Source organism: Ictidomys tridecemlineatus, chromosome 8 (assembly GCF_052094955.1).
Source record: "Ictidomys tridecemlineatus isolate mIctTri1 chromosome 8, mIctTri1.hap1, whole genome shotgun sequence".
In the NCBI taxonomy this organism is placed as follows: Eukaryota; Metazoa; Chordata; class Mammalia; order Rodentia; family Sciuridae; genus Ictidomys; species Ictidomys tridecemlineatus.
The window spans coordinates 9,784,892-9,805,839 of record NC_135484.1 but is presented as its reverse complement, the minus strand read 5'-3'; the positions used below and the strand labels follow the sequence as shown (position 1 = coordinate 9,805,839).

General features: G+C 45.7%; 1 protein-coding gene across 9 annotated transcripts in view; it reads left to right on the top strand.

The window, feature by feature from the left end:
* Arid1b (AT-rich interaction domain 1B) overlaps positions 1-20,948 on the top strand; it is a 394,730-nt gene that overhangs the window by 332,304 nt on the left and 41,478 nt on the right. For 5 of the 9 annotated variants that reach the window (XM_078018840.1, XM_078018836.1, XM_078018839.1 and 2 more), the window contains 3 exons: positions 5,051-5,378; positions 7,080-7,208; positions 20,785-20,930. In XM_078018840.1, coding sequence (XP_077874966.1) covers positions 5,051-5,378; positions 7,080-7,208; positions 20,785-20,930 — 603 coding nt within the window. The remainder of the gene's footprint in view (positions 1-5,050; positions 5,379-7,079; positions 7,209-20,784; positions 20,931-20,948) is intronic. The other 4 variants (XM_021723928.2, XM_078018841.1, XM_013356910.4 and 1 more) reach the window with 1 other exon arrangement.

Genomic DNA, 20,948 nt, shown 5'->3' with positions numbered 1-20,948 from the left:
AGTATGATGCTAAGTGAAGATAGCCAGGTGCCCATGGCTGTCCCCCGTGACTCCGTATCTAACATAGAGAGGCAAAACCACGTGGGGAAAAAAGTCAGATCATGGTCTGGTCAGGGCTAGGCTTGGACTTACGCCTGACAACAGTGAACAAGAGGGAACTTCTTGCTTCAGCAGAAATATTCTATATCTCAGTTGTGCTGGTGGTTATGGGATTGCATGTTTGTTATTGTATATAAATTGTATCTCAAAAAATGTGACCATATCATGTAGTAAATTGTTATAAAAATGGTGAACGACATTGGCTTTAAAATAAGGTAAATGCATGTTTAGCCCTAATTCATAATGTTCGTCATAGCATGACTAACGGTGCGTTCCCTCTGGTCTGGCTTCTGAAGTGTGCCTCCTTTTATCCTCCTCTGCCGAGGGGGATGCTGCAGAAGCTTGCACATAGTAGTCATTCATATATAATTGCTAAATGATTGACACTGAGAAACAGATGTCATGTGTGAGTGGGAACACTTAGCAGCTTAATAAATACAGTAAGCTTGAAAATTGGTTATGACCACCAAATTCAAATGTTCTGTAGTCAGATACAAAATGATCTGCGTCCTCCTAAAATAATGGTGACGACTTCAACAGAGGCTAGCTGCTGCATTCCCACTTGAATATAAGTCCTAGTGGGTTGAAATCTGAATTCATTTGGTGACCAATTGTTCAAAGCTGTGTGCCAAGACGAACCCACTTGAAAACTGTGTGCTCTCGGACTTGGCTGTAAGACCAGGCCAGCTGAGGTGGGCTGGCCCGGCATCTGCTGCCTTCATTGTGCTCAATGCTGCATCCATCTGCTTTCTGTCAAAGCTGGTGCCAACAAATTACTAATCTATTAGAGAAACATGGAAATAAGATCGCACTCCTCATTCCTGGCTTTTCCTCTCATATTTTGCTTGGCTTACATATTTGGTTTCTGTTTATCTTGGGAAGAAAGATATGCTATCAAGTGGGGGGTCAGTTTTTCCCCCATCCACACATCTTTGAGGCTGGTGGGGAGGAGCGTCACGTTGGTTGATGATGGCACATGCAGTTGCCACTCCTCAGGCAGCCCTGCCTGCCCTGTACTAGTCACCCTGTGTGTTCCCTTAGCATCACCTGTCTCCAGGTGACAGTACTGCTTGCGGTGCAGAAAGGTTAAATAACTCCTGAAGGTCACACTGCCAGGAAGTGTCAGCACCGGTGCTCAGACACTGCTCCTAAAGCCTCTGTTTCATCCATTGATGCCTCAGAAGCCATTTGAAGCCTTTTGAAAATGTTTTTACCAGACACATGAGTGTAAGGAAGAAAGAAAAGAAAAGGGGGCTTTGCATTTCTCTTCTCAAATGAGGCCTCTCCATTAGAATATTTCCATGGATGTGCACTTTTGAGTCAACCCAACTGAGTGGAGAAAAATAACCTGGCTTCCCAGCCCCAGATGGGCCCCTGGAAGTACATGCACAGCCTGTGGGCGACACAGTGGCTATGCTCCAGCACCTGCCCCCCAGGACAGGGTCTCCTGCTGGGAGGCACAGCCTGATACCCCACATTGGAAGCGCAGCTCTTTGCTCTTTGGTCCCTAAGGGGGAAGAACCTGGAGTAGAGTGCAGAGTACCCAAACCTCTTCGCTGTTCCTTCCCTTATGCTCACTGAGATACAGCCTGGGCTGCCAGTTAGACCTGAGATACAGAACTGGAAGTAACAGCATTTCTCTATTCTAACTGTGAGAAGAGCCAGACAGGATCAGGAACCTTCTTTGTCTAATAAAACCACTTTAGGAGTGTAGTCTGCCATAGCTATGTCTAAATGCTTGTTTTCTACCAGATTAAAGTGTTATTTCATTTCCTTTGAAAGCAGCAGGCACATATGCTTTCACTGTAAAAGGCTTCTCACCAGTGAGTCACATATCTAAGGTTGGGGGAAGGAGGAGAGTAGCCCCAAGTCATCCATGAGTGTGTGAATTTGTTATGTGTTCAGTCCAACTATGAGTGAGCATGATTATTTTTAATAAGAGCAAGAGCCACAGAGGAGCACTGTAGTCTACTGACCTTAGCAGATAACCTGGGAGGGAGGCCATGAGGTCAGGGTGGAGGAAGGGCCCTACAGCCCAGCCCACCGGGGTGCAGAAGGTATGCATTCCACCAAGGTGGCCCTGGCCACCAGCCACGAGTTTGCATGTGACCCAGGGATGGGAGATTCCAAGACAACGTTAGCACTTTCTGTAAGGAACTTAAACCGGTGAAGTTTGTTTTCTCTAACATTTTACTTGAAAACAGTGTAAGATTGATTATTTCTGCACAGCCTGACTGCAGCGTAGTGTATTTTGGTGAGGAAGTGGTTTCAGTGTTGGGGGCTGTCCGTCACAGCCTGATGGTGCATCTGGGGCACTGGGGTCCTCCTGCCCAGGTGCCCTCTCCCCAGCCCCAGTGTCTCCTTGAGCCTGCTGTTGCAGGCTCCTCAGCCTCCTTCTCAGCCTCCCAGATGTGCAGGCTAGAGAAGCTGCTGACTTGAACAAGGCTCATGCTGTTGCTAGCGTGGCAGTTTATTGTCATGCCCCACGGTCAGTCTATGTTGTGGCCTGCTTCAGCCTTCTCTATTTTTGAAGTAAACGTTATGGTTGGACCCCTCCTATCTGTATTAACCGGCATGACACTGCTTTGGGACTACAGTGGCAGTGTTGAGGAGCGATAGATAGACTTTCTGGCCCACAAAGCCTAAAATATTTATTATCTGATCTTAGCAGAAAAAAGTATACTGGCTTGTGGTCTACACAACACTGACCTCCTCATCATTTGTGAATAATAACACATAATTCACGTGCAGCCCAAGCAGGAGGCCTGAAGGATGTACCTGGCAAGGTTGAGCACCCAGTAAGTGGAACTCTGTTGAATTCCTTGCTGATTTGTAGGGGAAGCTGCTTTATGTGTGTGAGTTGGAGAAAACCTGGTTTTATAATTGTGGTAATATTGCTCATTAAACATTCTCTTTCTTCACCCTGGGAGAGGCCAGGGTCAGATGTGATGTGCTGGGATTCGGTGCCACACTCATAGCCTCCCGCAGTCATCCCTGGGCATTTTGTACGGCTCCAGTTATTAGCCCTACAGCTATGGGACAAGTTACTTAGCACCTGTGCCTTAGGTTCTCGTGTCCAAAATGATGTTGACAGTAACATCTACTCTTGGGCCTCACAGAAATCAAGGGGTTAACACAGAGAACCTGGAACTGAGCCTGGTGCCTGGTAAATATTAAGAGTTTGCTTTTATCGTTGTTGATCTATTTCTCTTTCCATTGGGAGTCCTTGGGAAGCTCCTCATCTTCAGGGTTAAACCACATACATAGAAGCCCTTGGGGGCCCTGCAATCTGTCCTTTTTACCCTGCTGCCCCCAACTCAGCCCCCTCTGGCTCTTGGTGACTGTCTTGAGCGTTCTCTTGCCCGTGTGCAGTATTCATGGCCACCGATCCCTGGGGCTCTTCCCCTCCTTGCCCTGCTCCTGTGTAGCTGCAGTCCCCCCACCTCCTGCTCAGATTCAGATGCCTTGACTGTGTCTGGGGTTCAGTCCTGATGCCCTTCAGGTGGAGAATACCAGAGGAATGTTGTTTACAGGGTGGAGAAAGGAAGGAAGGTGAGAGCAGCCCACCTAGGGGTGCCTGTGGTCAGGAAGGCAGAACTGCTTTGTTTTGAGAAGTCTCTACCACCCCATCACAGAGGGCAGCCCAGCCCCCACTCAGACTCACTCCTGCCTCAGTCTCTCTGGTTTGACTTTGGAGTCTTTTCTCATCTTTGCCCATCCTGCTCTAACACATTTGCATGTAGATCGTGAGCTTCCCAAGTATAGGAATCCAGGGTCATTCAACTTTATGTCACATACAATGTGTGTATTGTTAGGTGGATGGGGAGAATCTTTTAGAAAGTAATAAGGACCGATTGAGAAATGCTGACCCGTATTCTACAAATAGCTCTGTCTTTTTACATTTTTTATTTCAACCATCCTTTATTGGGATGCAATGTGTTGGGTGGTGGAACCCATGGGTTCTGGAGTCTGTTTGCTTGAACTTCATTCCAGGTTACTAACTCTTGATTTCCCTCACTTGTAAACAGTGGTGTCTACATTTCATATGATTATTGGGAGAAATGAATGAATTCAGTGGGGCAAAGCCCACGCAGTGGTTCCACAGTTAACATCTGCTTCTGCTGTTATTGAAGTGGTATCATGTATGCCTTTAATTTACTAGAATTTAATTTGTATACATGCAATCAGAATAGAAGGTAGGAAGAAGGAGGAAACAAAACCACTAAGAGTCGGAGCCCTTACAGCTACACTCTGCTCCCTCAGCTCCCCAGCATGGGCAGATTTGGGAGGTAAGGTTGTGGTTCCTGTTTCAGCCGCCAGCCCTGCCTGCTTCTTCTCATGTCACCATTTTGCTGTGCCCAGTGTCACACTGGTGTTTGGAATCATAAGATAATGGGACCAAAGCACAAACCAGCCACTTCATTGGGCTCCCAGGCAAAATTATAGTTAGTTGTTCCCAAAGTTGATGAAAAGCCATGTTGGACGTTGACATCACCCACCCTACGTCTTGGAGGCTAACCTGGCCCTAAGTGCACTTGCCCTACCGTAACTGTTGGCCTAGGACTGATGTGATAGAGCAGTCCCAAAGTGGCCTTCATCAGAATACTTGCAAATTCAAACAGTGATTTTGGTTACAGTTTAAGACTATTAAAGCAAAGCTTATTGCTGGTATTCCATTTTAAGATTAGCTTGCCTTTCTCCTCAACATTGCAGGGGCCTGGGGGCCAGGGGATTCTTTTGTCTTTGGGCTCACCCCTAGGACTTTGGGAATGTGCAGAGAAAGCATATTTTGAGACCGGCAGCCTCATCTACACCAACAGGAAGGGCTAATGGGGATCATGATTAATACTCTATGGTGAACACATTGTTGCACAGAAAGTATTCCAGGGAGTGTTTTCACAAGTATAAGGACTAAATTAAAACCTTTAATCTGTGTTTGCTTTTTGTTTAGGTAACTACTCCAGACCCCCAACGTATAGTGGGGTGCCCAGTGCAAGCTACAGTGGCCCAGGGCCCGGTATGGGCATCAGTGCCAACAACCAGATGCATGGACAAGGGCCAAGCCAGCAATGTGGTGCTATGCCCCTGGGACGGATGCCGGCAGCTGGGATGCAGAACAGACCATTTCCTGGAAACATGAGCAGTGTGACCCCCGGCTCTCCTGGCATGTCTCAGCAGGGCGGGCCAGGCATGGGGCCACCGATGCCCACTGTGAACCGGAAGGCACAGGAGGCCGCTGCAGCCGTGATGCAGGCTGCTGCCAACTCAGCACAAAGCAGGTAAGCCGCTGGGGCTGAGCCAGCTAGGTGCAGTGCCGACACACGACCAGGCAGCAGACACTAGAACAGCAGAACACACTTGCATTTGACGATTCTTTTTGTGTCAAATACATGCTGTACCATAAAGGTCAGAGAAGTGAGTGACCATGTTTTATGATCCACTGAGGAAGGAATCTGAGCAATAGGCTCATCAGTTCTGGAAAGTGTCTTAAAAATGTCTATTACAGTCATTGACACCAGCATACGAGATCGTGGTGCATAGTGAAATGTCTTAGTTCCATTTAAAAGAAATTTTGAGAAGGAAGCACAAAAGGCAAAATATTTAAAATCCAAATCATTGAAAAGGATGCATGCTCCCCACTTTTTTTTTTTAACCTACAATAAGAATCTTTGTAAAAAAAAAACTTTGCATGTGCTGGCCTAACAGTATTTGTCTAGGATTTGTACACTTCGTATCCTTATGCTGAAAAAAATTTTTTTTTCTGGGCATAATTACATCCAAACCAAAGTGTGGTCAACAAAGCAAAGATAGTATTTCCTGAAGTTTAAGTTGATGGAGCAAGGTTTCAGCTTCTATTGCTTGCTTGGTTTTAGCCCCAGTTCTTAATATTAATTCTTATAGTAATACTTGACCTGTATAAATAACAACAGACTCAGAAATTTATGAGACAAAGATGACTGTATTGTAAAAAGCACATTAGAAGATACTTATCTCAATGTTATCTTCAGAAGAAAGAATAGAAGATTCTGAATCTTGTGAAAGGGAAATAAAAACAGAGAGAGAGAGAGAGAGAGTGTGTGTGTGTGTGTGTGTGTGTGTGTGTGTGTGTGTGTGTGTTTAAATGTGTCCCTTTGCTCCTTTTCCCCCAAAGCTGCTATTTCGAAATGATGGGGACCCCTCCAGTCCCACTGTTTGCTCCAAACAATGATACATTTCCCTTGAGGAATTAAAATAAAAATCACCTACACATTTACCCCCACCTCCATTACAGTCTCTTAAATTCCTCTGAACACCAGCACCTGCCTTGTAGCCAACATGCTCAGGCTGTGGGGATGTTTAGATAAACCTGTCTGTGAAGACTGGTTCAGCTGGTCCAACTGAAGTTCTGATTTAGGTTTAAATGAATTGTCTATTGTTGGAACTCAAAGCACAAGTTATTTTCCTTCTGTTAAGTAGGAAGTATGTGATTGCATTTGTCACGAAGCTCTGAAGGTGATCTGAGAGGATAACAGAGATTAAGGCAGAATTCTGCTAGATTAGAAAGTCTTGCTGTGTTCCCTTTCCGGGCCAGTGTGTGTGTCATCTTTAGAATTCAATGTGTCTTTATTTTCTGTTTGTAATCAGTAGACCTTTCCAAAGCCTTACCTTCACATACTGCCCATTTTAGCTCTCTGGGAGTTTAAAAGGGGGCTGCTTATTTTAGTTTTCGATTTTGCCAAAGTCAAAGCTATACTTCACATCTGTAAACAGATTAGATCTGAGAATCTTATTTTTTCCCTCCTGTGCCCTGCCCGCCTCAACATTTTTTTTTTAAAGAAATTTGATCCAGACCCACCCAAGGCAGCTGCATGGTCCAGGGTATTCTGCCTGTTTGTCCCCTTCTGTAACCCCCTACCTACATGTGGAATAGCATGCAGACAGGGATTCAAACTTGTGCTACAGAACAAATCCAAAGAAGCTGTTCTTCTGTTCCACTTTAGGCCACCATACATTAGGTCGCCTGCTTATCCCAGCCAGTCTGGGGCTGGCGGACGCCCCATGTTTTCTTCCCAGCACCCCAACTATGGCAGCTCCCAGGCTCCCATGATGCACCAGGCTGACCAGTACGGGTAGGTGGCAACACACCCCGGGCTTCTGCGGGACCTGGGTGTTTTCTCCTAAACATTCAGGAACGTGCCATCTGGCTGCAGGAACGCCCAGGCCAAGAGAGTAAACGCCCTCATAGGAAAGCCACCCGGGGCAGTTCATCTGTCTGTCCTCCTGTGTTGTGTTCCTTTTGCTTTTCACTATCTGTACTGCAGCAGTTTGGGGGAAGCCTGCATGTCGCCCTCGGGTCCTGTCTGTGCATGGCTTTGGCATGCCTGCTTTCCTTCATGCCTGAGAGGGAGTGCAGAAACCTCTATCTGCGTGAAGCAGCGTAGTCGCCTGCTCGGGCATCCTTTCCCCTTCACTGTCCCTGTTTTGTCTGGTTACCTGTGTTGTGCAGCACTGTCCTCCTGACTGTGATGACCACACCTGCCACCACAGTGAGATGCCGTCACCCAGAGTGGCGTGGCCCATTCAGAGGGCGTAGGAGAAGTTTCCTCACGGTGTCAGTGAGCCAGCACCTGTGCCAGAGGGTTCTGTTATTTCCTTCCAATGAGATTAGAATGTTGAAGCCACCAGGAAAATACAACCAGATAACAACACAGAATTCTCTACCTGAACAGTGTAGCCATATTTTTATCAATTTCAATACAGGAATTACATACAGCAACAAAAAGTACTTTTCTTCTTTCCTTCTATAAATCTACATACTGGCCGGTGCCTGTCGTACCAGTGACTTGCAACTTAGTGAGACCCTAACTCAAAAGAGAAAATAAGGGTTGGGGATGTGGCTCAGTGGTTAAGCACCCCTGGGTTCAATACCCAGTACCAATAAAAAAGGTAAAAAGGTATACACTCTGAGGCCCTGTCACCATTTTTAGGTTAATAAATGCCCTAAGCACACCACTGCTGAGTGAACTGTTGGCACTGTTTTGTGTATATTGATCATAAGATTATTGTATATAGACTTCAATGTGCTTGATACTTCCGGTAAAGACATACCTTTCTTTGGTTAACATAAAACAGATTTTTGTCAACTAGCTTTGTTTCAGCAGTCAACTTAGCAAACTACACTTTCACTGTTTGTTATGGGTGGATGACAGAGCTTTTTAATAGCCTTATATTCAGTCTACATTTATTTAGACATCAGGGGAAATGATCGTTTCATAACTGAGAATTATGCGTTCTGTGAACATGGTCCTAAATTTGGACCAACAAATACAGAATTCTTAATATAATCCTCAGAGTAAAATAACAGCCACAGAATGAGGCAAACATTCTCATTCTTGGGAAATTGTCTTTTCCTCTATTGTGCATTTTCCCTTGTACCTTCAAGGTCAGTTCACGAAATAGTAGGAAGATCATGGTGAGGGAGGAAGGTGTTTGTCATCAGCCTCAGACCCCAGGCTTGTCCTTCTCCTCAAAAAAGCATTGTCTACCCCCACAAACCTCATCTAGCTGGGCTTTGCCAAGCCCTGTGAAGCAACTGCAGAAAGTGAATTTAAATGGTGTGCATCACAGTAAAATCTGTTCCACTGGGGCAGAAAATCAATGTTAGCTAACCAGCAGGAGAAGATCCAATCTGGGTTTCAGCCAGTGGCATCCAGATAACTTCCTTACAATACAACACCTCCTCCTTTAAAAAATTTTTTTGAAAAAAATGTTGAATTGTTCTCTGTAAATCTTACCACATACATTGGCAAAGGCTCGTCTTTGTAGCCCTGCATCTGTTGGTTTACAGTATTTACACTGTGTTTACAGTATTCTCTATCAAAAAGAAAAGAAAAGAAAGTTTGGTTTCTATTTTAAACCTGCCTTCTGTTCCTTTGCCTATTGTGCCTTTTTAAAAACAGAAACTGAATTTGAAAAAAAAAAAACTGTGTGTTCCATATTTTAGTGTTATAGGTTGGGAGATTTTATTTTTCCATATTTAATAACATTGTGGCAAAACTTACATTGTTGGTTTTCTTTTCCTCTCTCCCCCCATTGATAACTCTGTTAGGTGAATGTTAGTTGGTCATTTGGAAGACAATTGTGAAAAAGCCAGTTTCCTTTTGGAAAGGAGGCCATGGTGCGGACCTTTCAGGGGCCCTGTATTCACGGGGTCCTCCAAAGAGCCTCTTAAGTTAGAGTCCCGAAGGCCTGGAGCCTGTGAAGAGTCTGGAAGGACGAGTTTAATGATGGAGGTGAGGAATGAGGCTGCAGTTGGATAGCTTGGTGACAAGATGAAGGATTGTGTCCGTGGTATTTTCTAGCCAGTTGAGTGTAAAGTATACAGAGAACACACAACCAACTGGTCAGAAGCCACATTATCAGTTCCTCTAAGAGTGGCACCAAGCCTGTAAAAAATCCACCTGCTACGTTGAATAAGTACATATAGCTATATTTTTTTCACCCATTGGATAAAAGAATTCTTCCTTTCACTTTTTAGAGAATGCACAATAGAAGGCGATGGATCTCGTTCAAGTGGTATCTTGATGCCCAGTCAACGTTAATGATTTATAAGTAATATCTGTACAGAACTGACAGGCTTTTGCTCAGAAGATGCATTGCTGTTTAATTAACAATCAAGCCTATAATTGTTAATGCAATGTTATTTGAGAGATTGAGAAACAGAGTTGGAAATACTATTTGATCTTACCGAAAGCCCATCCTGATAGATGTTCATAGCATCAGACAGGAAGATTCTGAGCATGGGAGAGCCATAGCCTGCCAGAAGCCTGGAAGAGCCCACAGCTACTGCCTCCTCAAATGCATTCCCAGCTCTTAAGATTTTTTGACTGACTGAATCTATGTTCTACAACCTTGATGGTTGAAGCGCACGCACACACACGTCTACAACTAACATTCCCTGGGTTGTTTCTTGTGCTTTGCACCCCATTCCTTATTTCTAGATGGCACGCAATAGTGTTCAACAATTGGCATCTCTGCCATAAACAACTGATTGATAGAGCTGGATATTTCAGAATTAATCCAGATTTTTTTTCTTGGAAATGAGCTCCAAGCAGGAAGCATGATTTCACTGAATTTATAGAAATTCTAACAAGCCCTACATCTTTAAACTAGGGTATGTGAGTAAACAGATTTTAATTCCTCACATATGTAAACTAGAGTCAAGTCTTTGATGACATGAAAATGGAAGAGAAGTCTGGCATCAGTCTTTTAGGATCTTTATTCTGTTTCATAAGAACGACTTCCAAGAAGGCACAGAGCTTCAGTTAGGGAGTGACAGACCCTGGAGCTGGAAGGCATAGGTCTGGACACTGCTCGAGCCTGTGCTCCTTGACTTTCTGGTGGAGGAAACAGACCTGTGGGTGCCCACTGAGGACCACTGAGTTTGGAGACAGGGCACAGCAGAGGTGAGCCTATGGTTCTCTTCTCCCTCTGTAATGCTGTTCCTAAACTAGATTTTTCTTTAAAAAATACAAATATACTCTCTATTATAGAGTTCTCCTTTGTGCCTAAAGGCAGCCTGCAATTAGAAAGCAAAGAATGAGCGACTGAATGGAGACCCTGCCTCATGCTCAGGGCGAGGCCAACTGCTCTTCTGCACTGAAAGGCTGCTGCACACACCCTGGCAACCCTTGAGCAGCTCAGAAGGCCGTTTGCTTCTCAGGCCGGACACCTGCAGTGGAAGTCACACACACTTGCCAGCACGTGACGGGTTTGTGCATCAGTGGTTTTCCCCATCTGATTGCCCCCGCCTACACGCCGCAGCATTTAACACTGTTGGGGCTGGCATGCAGCTGTTAAAGTAAGAATGGAGAGTCGTGGATGAGGGCATTTCCTGCTGGGTGGGGGGTAAGGGGACACCTGTGTACCCTGGGACAGGCACTGTCATCCTTTTGCTGTCCCCAGTGCAGTAACCAAACATCAGACAAAAGGAAACTCTCAGACTGCCTACATGTTAAAAATGAGCAAATAAAGGGCAAAGTCAACCAGTATAAAGTGTCATACTCTTGACTAGAAGAAGACTGCTGTTCTAACAGATACCACTAAGATGCATATGTGTACCTACATTTTAATTCTTACGTCACAACAAAAACTAGGGTCACCAAAATTAGTTTTAAAAATATTTTTGGTTTAAGTAAAATGAAAAATTGAAATTTTTAATTAATACTAATTTTTTCATTTTAGCCGATCATTAACAGAGTAAATGAACTCCACTAGGTCCTAGCCACAGGAACCCTAGGTCAGTAGCAATCCAACTGTTTAAAGTGTAGAAGCAAGTTGGGCACGGTGGTGCATGCCTGTAATCCCAGCAGCTTGGGAGGCTGAGGCAGGAGGATCACAGCCAGCCTCAGCCAAAGCGAGGTGCTAAGCAACTCAGGGAGACCTGTCTCTAAATAAAATACAATATAGAGCTGGGAATGTAACTCAGTGGTCAAGTGCCCCTGAGTTCAATCCCCCGTCCCACCGCCACGGAAATAAAAAAGTGTGTAGAAGCAGCTGTACATTCTGTAAGAGGATGTGGCCAGCCGTCTCCCCTGCTCGGAAACAGCTGGATCTATTCAGAGGCGAATCCGTTGGTCTGGCTTTCAGGCACACCAAGTTGCTGCTGTGCCACATGCGCATCTCACATCCACATGCCCCCTAGCCACTGTTCATTACTGAGACTCAGTTGTCATTCATGTGCTGTGCTGCAGTATGCCAATGAGGCACTTTTTCTGTGTTATTTTCTTCTGAAACCAGTGTGACGCAGTGAATGATGGACAAGGAGCCACCGATGTGGAAATACTTTAATGGAGAGAGTACATTAAAATGTCAAAGAGAAGGGCCAAAAAACTTGCGAATGTGTCAAGCCCCAGTTACAGTGGCGTCCCTGTGCCGAAGAGCAGGGGATGATGCATTCACTGAGATCCAGCCCTTTGGATTTTGGACAACTAGGTTTTAACATAATAGCTATGATTTGAAAAGCCATGTTATTGAAAGACAAAGAAGAAAGATCTCAAAGGCTGAAATAGAGATTTTATTTCTGCAGTTAAATGTAAGGCTTGCGTTATTGTCTGAATACTATGCAGTCATGTTTGGTCCCTTTCAAAATTTGGAATTTGAATGTTATTATGTTGGTATTTTAAGATTATGATTTCATAATTAAATCTTTTAGAGTCACAAGACTATTATTCATAATAGCCCTAAATTACATTTATAAATCTTCAAATCAAAATATACTAAGATATTAATTCTTTAAAAAACAGAGTTTTTTACTTTATTTTAATGAGGTTCAAAGAATGAAATATACAGCAAACCTCCAGTGGACTAGAGGCCATGAGCTACCATAACCAGCAGATAATTGCCACTTGGACATTTCAACACACACTCACCCAACCACAGGAGAGATGGACGCGGCCAGTGTGCCTGCATGTTTAACAAATCCTCTAGGTGGTTCTGGAGCAGAAAGCCAGCTCACACCTAAGGATTAGTGTTTGTGCTCCAAGACAGCACTGATGGCAAGCCCGGGCCCTGAGTGAAAAAGGCAAGCTGCCCTGCCTGCCTGCTTACATCTCTGCCCACACATTCACACACTCATGCTAGAGAGGCTAGCACCTAGGACTAACTATATGGCCACACAGTGTCACAGCTCCGCAAGTCCCACTTAATCAGGAAAGGGAAGGGATCCTGAAATCACAATCGCGTCAGATAGCGGTGCAGACCTGCATTGCCAACCTGTAGGACTTGAAGACTGAGACCAGAAGGCAGCAAAGTTCTCCAGTCTTGATCTCAGCAGTGTTTGAGGCTGAAGGCAGCAGGAGCAGCGGGAGCCATGAAGTTGATATGCTCTGAGACTTCGTATAGTCCAGCTTGGAGACTATCATGGGTGACCTTGTAAAGATCTGTAGTGAGGAGCTGGATTCTTTTTTGAATGCTCACAGGCACCTTAGTTTAGTGGCAGTAAGGATTGTGGGGCGCACCCCCCTAAAGGTTTTTCGTAATCTGGTTCTTTTTCTTATTTTGAACTCCACGTCAGCCATCACATAGATTTGAATAACAAACCAAATGAAAACTCCAGCCACAAGGCTCAGCCTCTTGCTTGGAGTGTTACTACTCCTAGGTTCCCTTTGCTGCTTAGACACCTTCAGGTGGGGACTCACCAGAGTCCTGTCCTCTACTACTCGCAAGGGCTGGGGCTAGTAAGGGATTACAGTTTTGCTCAGTCTTCAGGCTTTTCCAGAGGCATTTTCTACCTAATTTTGAACAGTGTGTGGTTTCACTACGTTAGAGAACTTCACAGCCCAAGGCCATCTTTAGCTCAGGAAATTTTGTAAGAGTTTTAGGAGTATTTCTTAAAAATCTAAAGTGTGTGTGTGTGTGTGTGTGTGTGTGTGTGTGTGTGTGTGTGTGTGTGTATGTGTGTGTGTGTGTATGTGTACACTCCCTATCAAGGGTTTTACAAAATATGCTACAATAAAGTATTTGAGATGGAGAACTCAGGATCCAAAGTACATTTTTGAAGCCAACTGAAAGGTCATTATCATTATGGTAGCAGAGATACATATGGATGCATGTAAGAGGTATGTATTCTTAATCATCTAGTTGCTAAAGCGTTTCTCCTCGCATTAGTTCACCAGTAAGTGTTAATTATCTGCTCCGCATTTGTTAAGCTCACATGAACTCTGCCTCTGGGGCAGGGTACTCCCAGACCTCTAGGACCCCACTCTTCACTCCACTCTCCTGGCTCCCAGGCAGCTGGGACACTTCCAGATGGTCTGCTCCCCCTGTCCTCTCTCACCCGTCCAGGTGACAGGTTAAAGATGTCCTGAATAAAGATATGGACCCACCTAGCACTGAAAAGGAGCAATTCTCCTGGTGAAGGGATTGAGACTCCTATAATGGTATTATGATCTCAAGATCAACTTTTGAAGATCTTTGTGTTTAGTGCAGTTAGGAGGGCGCACTTTCCATGGGCACATCAGTGTCAACTGCATCTCTCTTTGGTGCAGTATGGGTCCCATTTTTCCTAGACCAGGGGGATGCTGCATGGTGCCAGCATCCCCAGAGGTCTGAGAGTCTCCTCTTGCAGAAAGAGGACAAGCTCCCAGCCCCACTGGGGCTCACACTGGTGCCGTGCACTCGAGGCCACTGGACGCTAGGAATCAGCAAGGAAGTGCTGGAATCACTCCGTGTTAAATGTCATCAGTATTTCGGTTGACTTCTGTGTTCTTGCCAGTAAACAGTTCACAAAGCAGGAGAGGGAACCAATCTAAGCCAACTTTGAGGATGCAGAGACAGCTTGCACCTCGGTTACCAAGATCCAAGCAGTCGGACACTCTTCTTGCATTTTCTTCACACTCGGACGAGGAGGCCCGTCTCCTGAAACCCCTCACACTCTGTTTGTTCTGGTTCCTTTGAGAACCAGGGAGGATCAGTAAGCTGCTTTAGGGACAAAACTGGCCCGTGTTGAGGAAAGGAAGGTCGGAGCCGAGCACCCAGAGCAGCTGGTGGGGAGTGGTGAGGAGCGCAGGCTGTTTGTGACGGTGTGGGCTTCCAGGGCCCGGCTGGAGCACAGTGCCGCCCAGGGCTCAGCTGAGGGAGCTTTGCCAGGAAGCGTGGTCAGATACAGTGCTTTGGACAAATGGGGAGAGCCAGGAGGTGGCTTGGGACAGCTTGTGGGAGACGCCTGGTCATGAGGCCACGACAGAGAGGTCTGCCCGATGAGTTAGCTCACTCTTGAGAAGGTGCTGCTCTGTGGAAAGGGTCTCCTCGGAGCTGTTGGAATGTGATACTGCCCTCCACCCGTTCCTAAAGGAAAGGGTACAACTTAAACACACCTGGAGGCCAAGGGCTTGAGGAGTCCGGTGTGTAGCTAGAAAACAACGGTTCATTGTAACGGGCGAGTCTGTTGGTGTCGTACGTGCTGAGAGTTTCTTGGAGTGAAGAGGCTGCCTTGAAAGAGGTCACATTGGCCAGTGAGGAAAGAGCTTGGAAAAAAGACTCGAGTTAGTAAGGGGCGTCCCCACAGCGGGGGAAGGATGGCTTACAGCACACCGACGCTCTCCGGTCCAGGCCCAGGAGTCCACCTGCCTGTGCAGCCTCACCTTGGCACTCGAGGCCCATCGGACTCCGGGTGTCCAGAGCCAAGCTCCCGCTCTCTCCTGACTCAGTGGCTGCCCCAGCCTCTCCTGCACAGGAACACCTGCCAGCCATGCCCGCCTGCTCTTCTTCCCCCACAGTGTTTAATCATCACCACATCCTTGTGTCACCTCCATGATGCTGCTCGCTCTTCATCCTGCTTCCACCACCCATGGCCTCCCACCTGAGGGCCCCACACGTGTTCTTCCTGCCTCTCACAGTAAAGGGTGATGTCTTACCACACACATCTTCAGTGCCATTCTTCCTCCTGGAAACCCCTGGTCTCTTCTGTTTCCCTTTGAGTTCAGAACCTCATGTAATCGTGGGCCTCATGGTGCCCCTTCTTCCCACACCGTCTGTGCACACCAGACGCCACAGGGCCCTGCACCTGCAGTTCTTGCCGCCTCATCTGGTGGATTCCCATCCAACACTCAGATCTAAAGGTCCACCCTCCCTTCCCCAGGGCACTTCTGTCCCCCTCACCTTAAGCTTGCAAATGCAGGTACCTTATATCCATGCCACACAAGGCCACAGCTCTTGCTGGCTGCTCCATTTGTTTGTTTTCTTGTGTGTTTGGTGCACTGTTGTGTTGCTTCGCACCCACCCCATCCAGGACACAAGTTGTGACTCCTGAGCAGAAGGTATTTCTGACTGAAATTTGTATTTCTAGTATGTTTCCCTGAGCAAAATGGAGTAGCTGGTTTTGTTTGTTTGGTTTTTGTTTTTAAATAGCACGTGGCTGTATATTTTTGCAGGAATCCAGTTTCTATGTCACTGCTCTTGAGTTTGCTGTTTGTCTTTGTTCAACAATACAAATGCTGCTTTGCCTTCCCAGGGATGCTGTCAAGCCAGAGCCACTGGCCTGTTGAAATGGCAACATGGCTTTGCCACCAGCATTGTTGACAGCAGTGGCTGCAGGCACGTTCGTGGGTCAGCCCCACCACAAAGCCACTCGAGCTTCGTGCTTTGATTGTGCTTTTTGGGGTACACACAGTGGTTTCCGCTTTGGATATTAGATTTAAAATAAGCTGAGCTGGATTTCTCCTCAATGCTGCTTTGGAAGAGTCACCATGTAATTCCATCAGAAATCTCTCTCCAGCGATACTGGATATAGTGTAAGAACATCTGTGGTCATAAAACATTTCCAATAGGATGTTCTGTTCTTATAGCCGTAGCTCTCCAGGGAAACAGAGTAGCAAGTAGAAAAAGATTCTGCTGGAATTGGGGTCTCACAGGTTTCAACTTCTGGTTCCAACAGTTGGGTCTAAGTAACAAAGTGCCCTCGAATTTCAGTGCTGGTCTGGCGTATTTTGTCAGTAAGCGGTCCTGCTGGCTTCATGACTCCGCCCACGCTGCACTGGCAGTCCTGGATGGAGGCAGGTGTGCGTGGCAATCGCGCTCAGCTTTCCCACTGAGCATGCGTTGCTTTATGTTCATTCTAAGTGTGACTCAAATGATGACTGCCGTGGGTGTGCTGGAGTGCTCCAGGGGGCTCCGCTGTGTAGGCTGTCCAGGGCACCTATTCTGTGTGCCCTGCCCTTCTTCAAAGAGCTGTGTCAGAAGTTGGTTCATTTTCAAGATGTACTCTCACACTTTCATCTGTACTGTTGAGAAAAAAATTTTGTTAATTGCTAAAATGGTAAGGTCTTGATTTCTTTTTTTTTTGTCAGGGGGTTACTGGGAATTGAACTCAGGGGCACTCGGCCACTGAGCCACATCCCTTAGCACCTCGCTTTTGCTGAGGCTGGCTTTGAACTCGCAATCCTTCTGCCTCAGCCTCCCAAGCCACTGAGGCACTCTCCACTGCCCTCAGCAGGTCTTGTTTTCTTTAAAGCTCCAAAATCATATATATAGACTTGATTTAATTTTAAACTCTATCATATTTGAGGTAAGAGTCAGATCTTCAGAAGCATGTGGCACTCTCAGGATTGCACACGCATGAATCCTACAGAATTCAAACTGCACTGCGACCTGTGCTCCCCTTTCTGCCTTTACCCTGATCTGCCGGAAATGCCACTTTAAAATTGGCGTTGGCTTCCATATTTTCCCCCAAAGCCAGCCCTTTTTTGGCAGGTGAATGTGCATTTTTAAAGAAATCTCCAAAGTCAAGAAAGGGAAAATCTACAAAACAGCACTTGTGGGCATGCGTGGAATGAGAAGCAGGAGCACAAGCGCTGCCAGGGGTGCACGCGCAATAGGAGCCGGGTTCTACCATAGAGTGACAGGCCTCGCACACACCTGGGCTCAACCCTAGGACCGAGTTCTGGTCACCATGTTTGTGCACAAATCTTGTTTGCTATTGAAAAGATGAGGGAGACGTGTGGTGGACAGAGCAGGCCAGGCAGGGCCGGGCAGTGTGGTCAGCAGCCCCTGACTCTTTGTCTTCACAGTGTGCAGTCTGGTCACCTAACAGCTACACCAAGCCCATTCAGAGTGAGCATCAACTTAGAAGAGACCTCTGAGATGATGTTAGATGCTCACGGCCCTGACTTGGGTTTCAGATCTGCAGACTGTGGAAAACAGTGACTGGGGACAAAACAGCCCAAGCCTTTGGGCCCACAAGAAGCAACAGCCCAGTAGTTATAGCCCCGGAGTCCCAGATGGGACACTTTGCTCTTTTGGATTCATCTGACATTTGGGCAGGTTTCACACTAGATGTATCCCTTCATTTCACCTTGAATTTTTGCCTGTTTGTGGTTTGTTGTTCCTAATTTTCTTTTGAAGAAAGTGGGGATTTACCTCAAGATTTTCCTAACTCCACATGGAGCTTCCAGGGGTTGCTATGATCCAAAGGGATACAGCAGTCAGTGCTGTCCTGGACAGGGACCCATGAGGTGACTCAGCCCCTAACTCACATTTGAGGCTTTGAGTTCCTAATAATTGTCACAGCCCACCCAAATAAGATCCCTGGCTTTTTAACCAGACTTTTAAAACAGCAGCTGCAGTTTACTTGAGGACCACATAACAAGCAGTTGACATCCAACATGTGGACCTTTCAATCTTTGATTTTTTTTGTCATTGTGTTGTTACTGTAAAACTATTATGTGCCTTTGTCATCTCATAGTGATTGAAGATGGGCTGTGCAGATGTGGGGGAGAAGCCACAGATCAGGGTTAGATGGCTGCTAATTTAGTCATCTTCCTGATGGATTGCATATTCTGGTTCTCTTTTCCACTTTAGCACAAACAAATGTCTCAAGGAGGCATTAGTGCCGTCCATGTTAGCTGTCTACACATGAAATGAAATAGTGGAAGCTAGAAAAGGTGACTGTGGACTGTACTTTAGAATGCCTTTCTACAGTGATGAACGCGTTCTCTCCCGATTCATTTCACTTACCAGGACTTTTTCACATGCAGGGGTTAAGTAGGCCTGATCCTCCTCTCAGTGCACCCCTAGAAGAGCCCACGTGAGCAGAGGTGACCTGAACACAGCCAAGAGAGGCTTGGAGCTGTGCACAGGTGCAGCTCACAGCCAGCCAGCAGGGCTCTCCCTTCCAGGGGGCGCAAGGGTGGCCCTCGCAGGAAGCCACCACCAGAACACATCCTAGAGACAGGGAGGCCAGCAGCGAGTTGAAGCAGTTACTGACTTGGAAATAATCTTCCAGAAAAAGCTGTTCAGAAGCTCAGGGTGCTCTTCACAGGTTCATCTAAGAAACAAAGCAGCTCCAACAGGAGCCACTTCTGAAAACTGGCCCTGGACTGGCTTATGGGGTAAGGACACCCAGAAGGAAATCAGGATGCTTAAGTTGATGCCGTCCATCCACAAGAGGAAGTGAGGCCTGCACCATGGAGGCACATGTTTAAGCTGCAGTGCAGTAGTAGTTCAGGAGCAGGCGCCTGAGGGTTCAGAGGCTAACTGAAAGCCATTGAGCGGTCTCAGATCCTGTGGGATAGGTGCTGTCATGCCCCTCAGCAGTGAACCCTCAGTGAGCTGAGGACCAAAGGTCAAAGTAACACCCCAAGCCATGCCCACTCCATTTGTCTAAGAAGGTTCTTGCCAAGTTATCATTGAGTATTGGTACAGAAAATTCCCTGAATGGTTTGTTATTTAAAAAAAAAAAAAGAAGAAGAAGAAAGAGAAAGAAACTTAAATCTTTATTACTTTGATTTTTCAAATAGTCCATGTTTAAATTTTTCCTACAAGCAAGAAAGTTAAGTCCATTGGAAACATAACACAGAAAAATCATTGGTATAGATTTTTAAAAATGATTTATGTTAATCTCTTTAAAGGTCTCATAAAAATGTTGGCTTTTTTACATCTAGAGCCACCAAGTGATAGTTTAATGTCGGTAAATGGGATTGTATAATCATAATTAGTTTGGAACAAATAAGAAAAGCATATTTTATCCCTCTTCTTAGCTTTACTACTAAGAGTAGCATCACTCCCCCAAACTTTAAAAGTTTCTTAAAGATTTTACATAAGAAAAGCTTTGACTACAAGGATGAAATAGAACTTCTAAGGCCTTTGCCGCCATCTTTCTTGTTGCTTTGGAATTTCCCCTAGGAGAACTGACCACTTTGCCGTTTAAATCTCTTCTCTCATTACCAGCCGTCAGAGAAGTGACATTGTGAGACAGTTTTCTCTTCTGGATAGAGGACCCTTCTCTTTTAAGGGTGAAGAGAAGTTGTGTCTTACCAAGCATTGGGCAAATCTAGTAAAACAAAGTCAGCAAGAGATGATGTCAGCAGCATTTGGGGCAAGGGGCTGTGCAGATTTGGGAAACTTGAGCTAATCTAAGTACCTGTCCTCTCCTGTGGTGAAGAAGCCCTGCCAAAAAGCAGTGGAGAGGCCTGGGGTTGTGGCTCAGCTGTAGAGCGCTCGCCTGGCATTTGCAATGCACTGGGTTCGATCCTCAGCACCGCACAAAAATAAATAGAGGTATTGTTTCCAACTACAACTAAAAATATATATTTTTTTAAAAAAAGCAGTGGAGGTGTGTGTCTGCTACCTAATTTTGGTATAGAGAAATCAGTGTGTTTTTAATACACCCTGACTTCAAAAAGTTAAGGGTTGAGGAGAGAGTTAGCAGCACTTTCTCTCATTTTTTTATATCAGAAAATTTAGGGCAAAGAATTACTTTTTTAATATCCCCACACTGCCAATTTTTTTTTTTAACCTCTTGTGGTCTTGATGTAAGGATACTAAGCAGTGCTAATAGTCAGATCTTATTAAACATTAGACATTAATTTTGCTTGCTTTTGTAATTCCTGTTCTTATTTCAAGTTCCCTACTCTTGCTAACATTCCTCAACATGAATAATTCTGAGTAGGTGTCGTAATTATGAATTTGTAGCTTATTTGTATAACTTATGATATTTGGAATTTTTAAACACTGTACTGGACAGTTGCCTAGTAGAAGAGTTCAGTCTCTTTCTCCAGGAAACAGTCTGGTTTTAGCCAACATGAAAACTCAGCCCCGCCCCTCACCTGAGTGCTCTATTAGAGTTGACACCAGGACCGTCTACTCTGCCGTGCCGTGCCATGCCGTGCGCCGTCAGTCTATGTGTACCTGTGCTTTCTTTTCATATAGGCAAGGCAGCTTTCCTGGCATGAACCAGAGTGGACTTGTGGCTTCCAGCTCTCCCTACAGCCAACCCATGAACAACAGCTCTGGCCTGATGAACACACAGGCACCGCCTTACAGCATAACGCCCACCATGGTGAACAGCGCCACAGGTAACCTGGCAGCTCTGG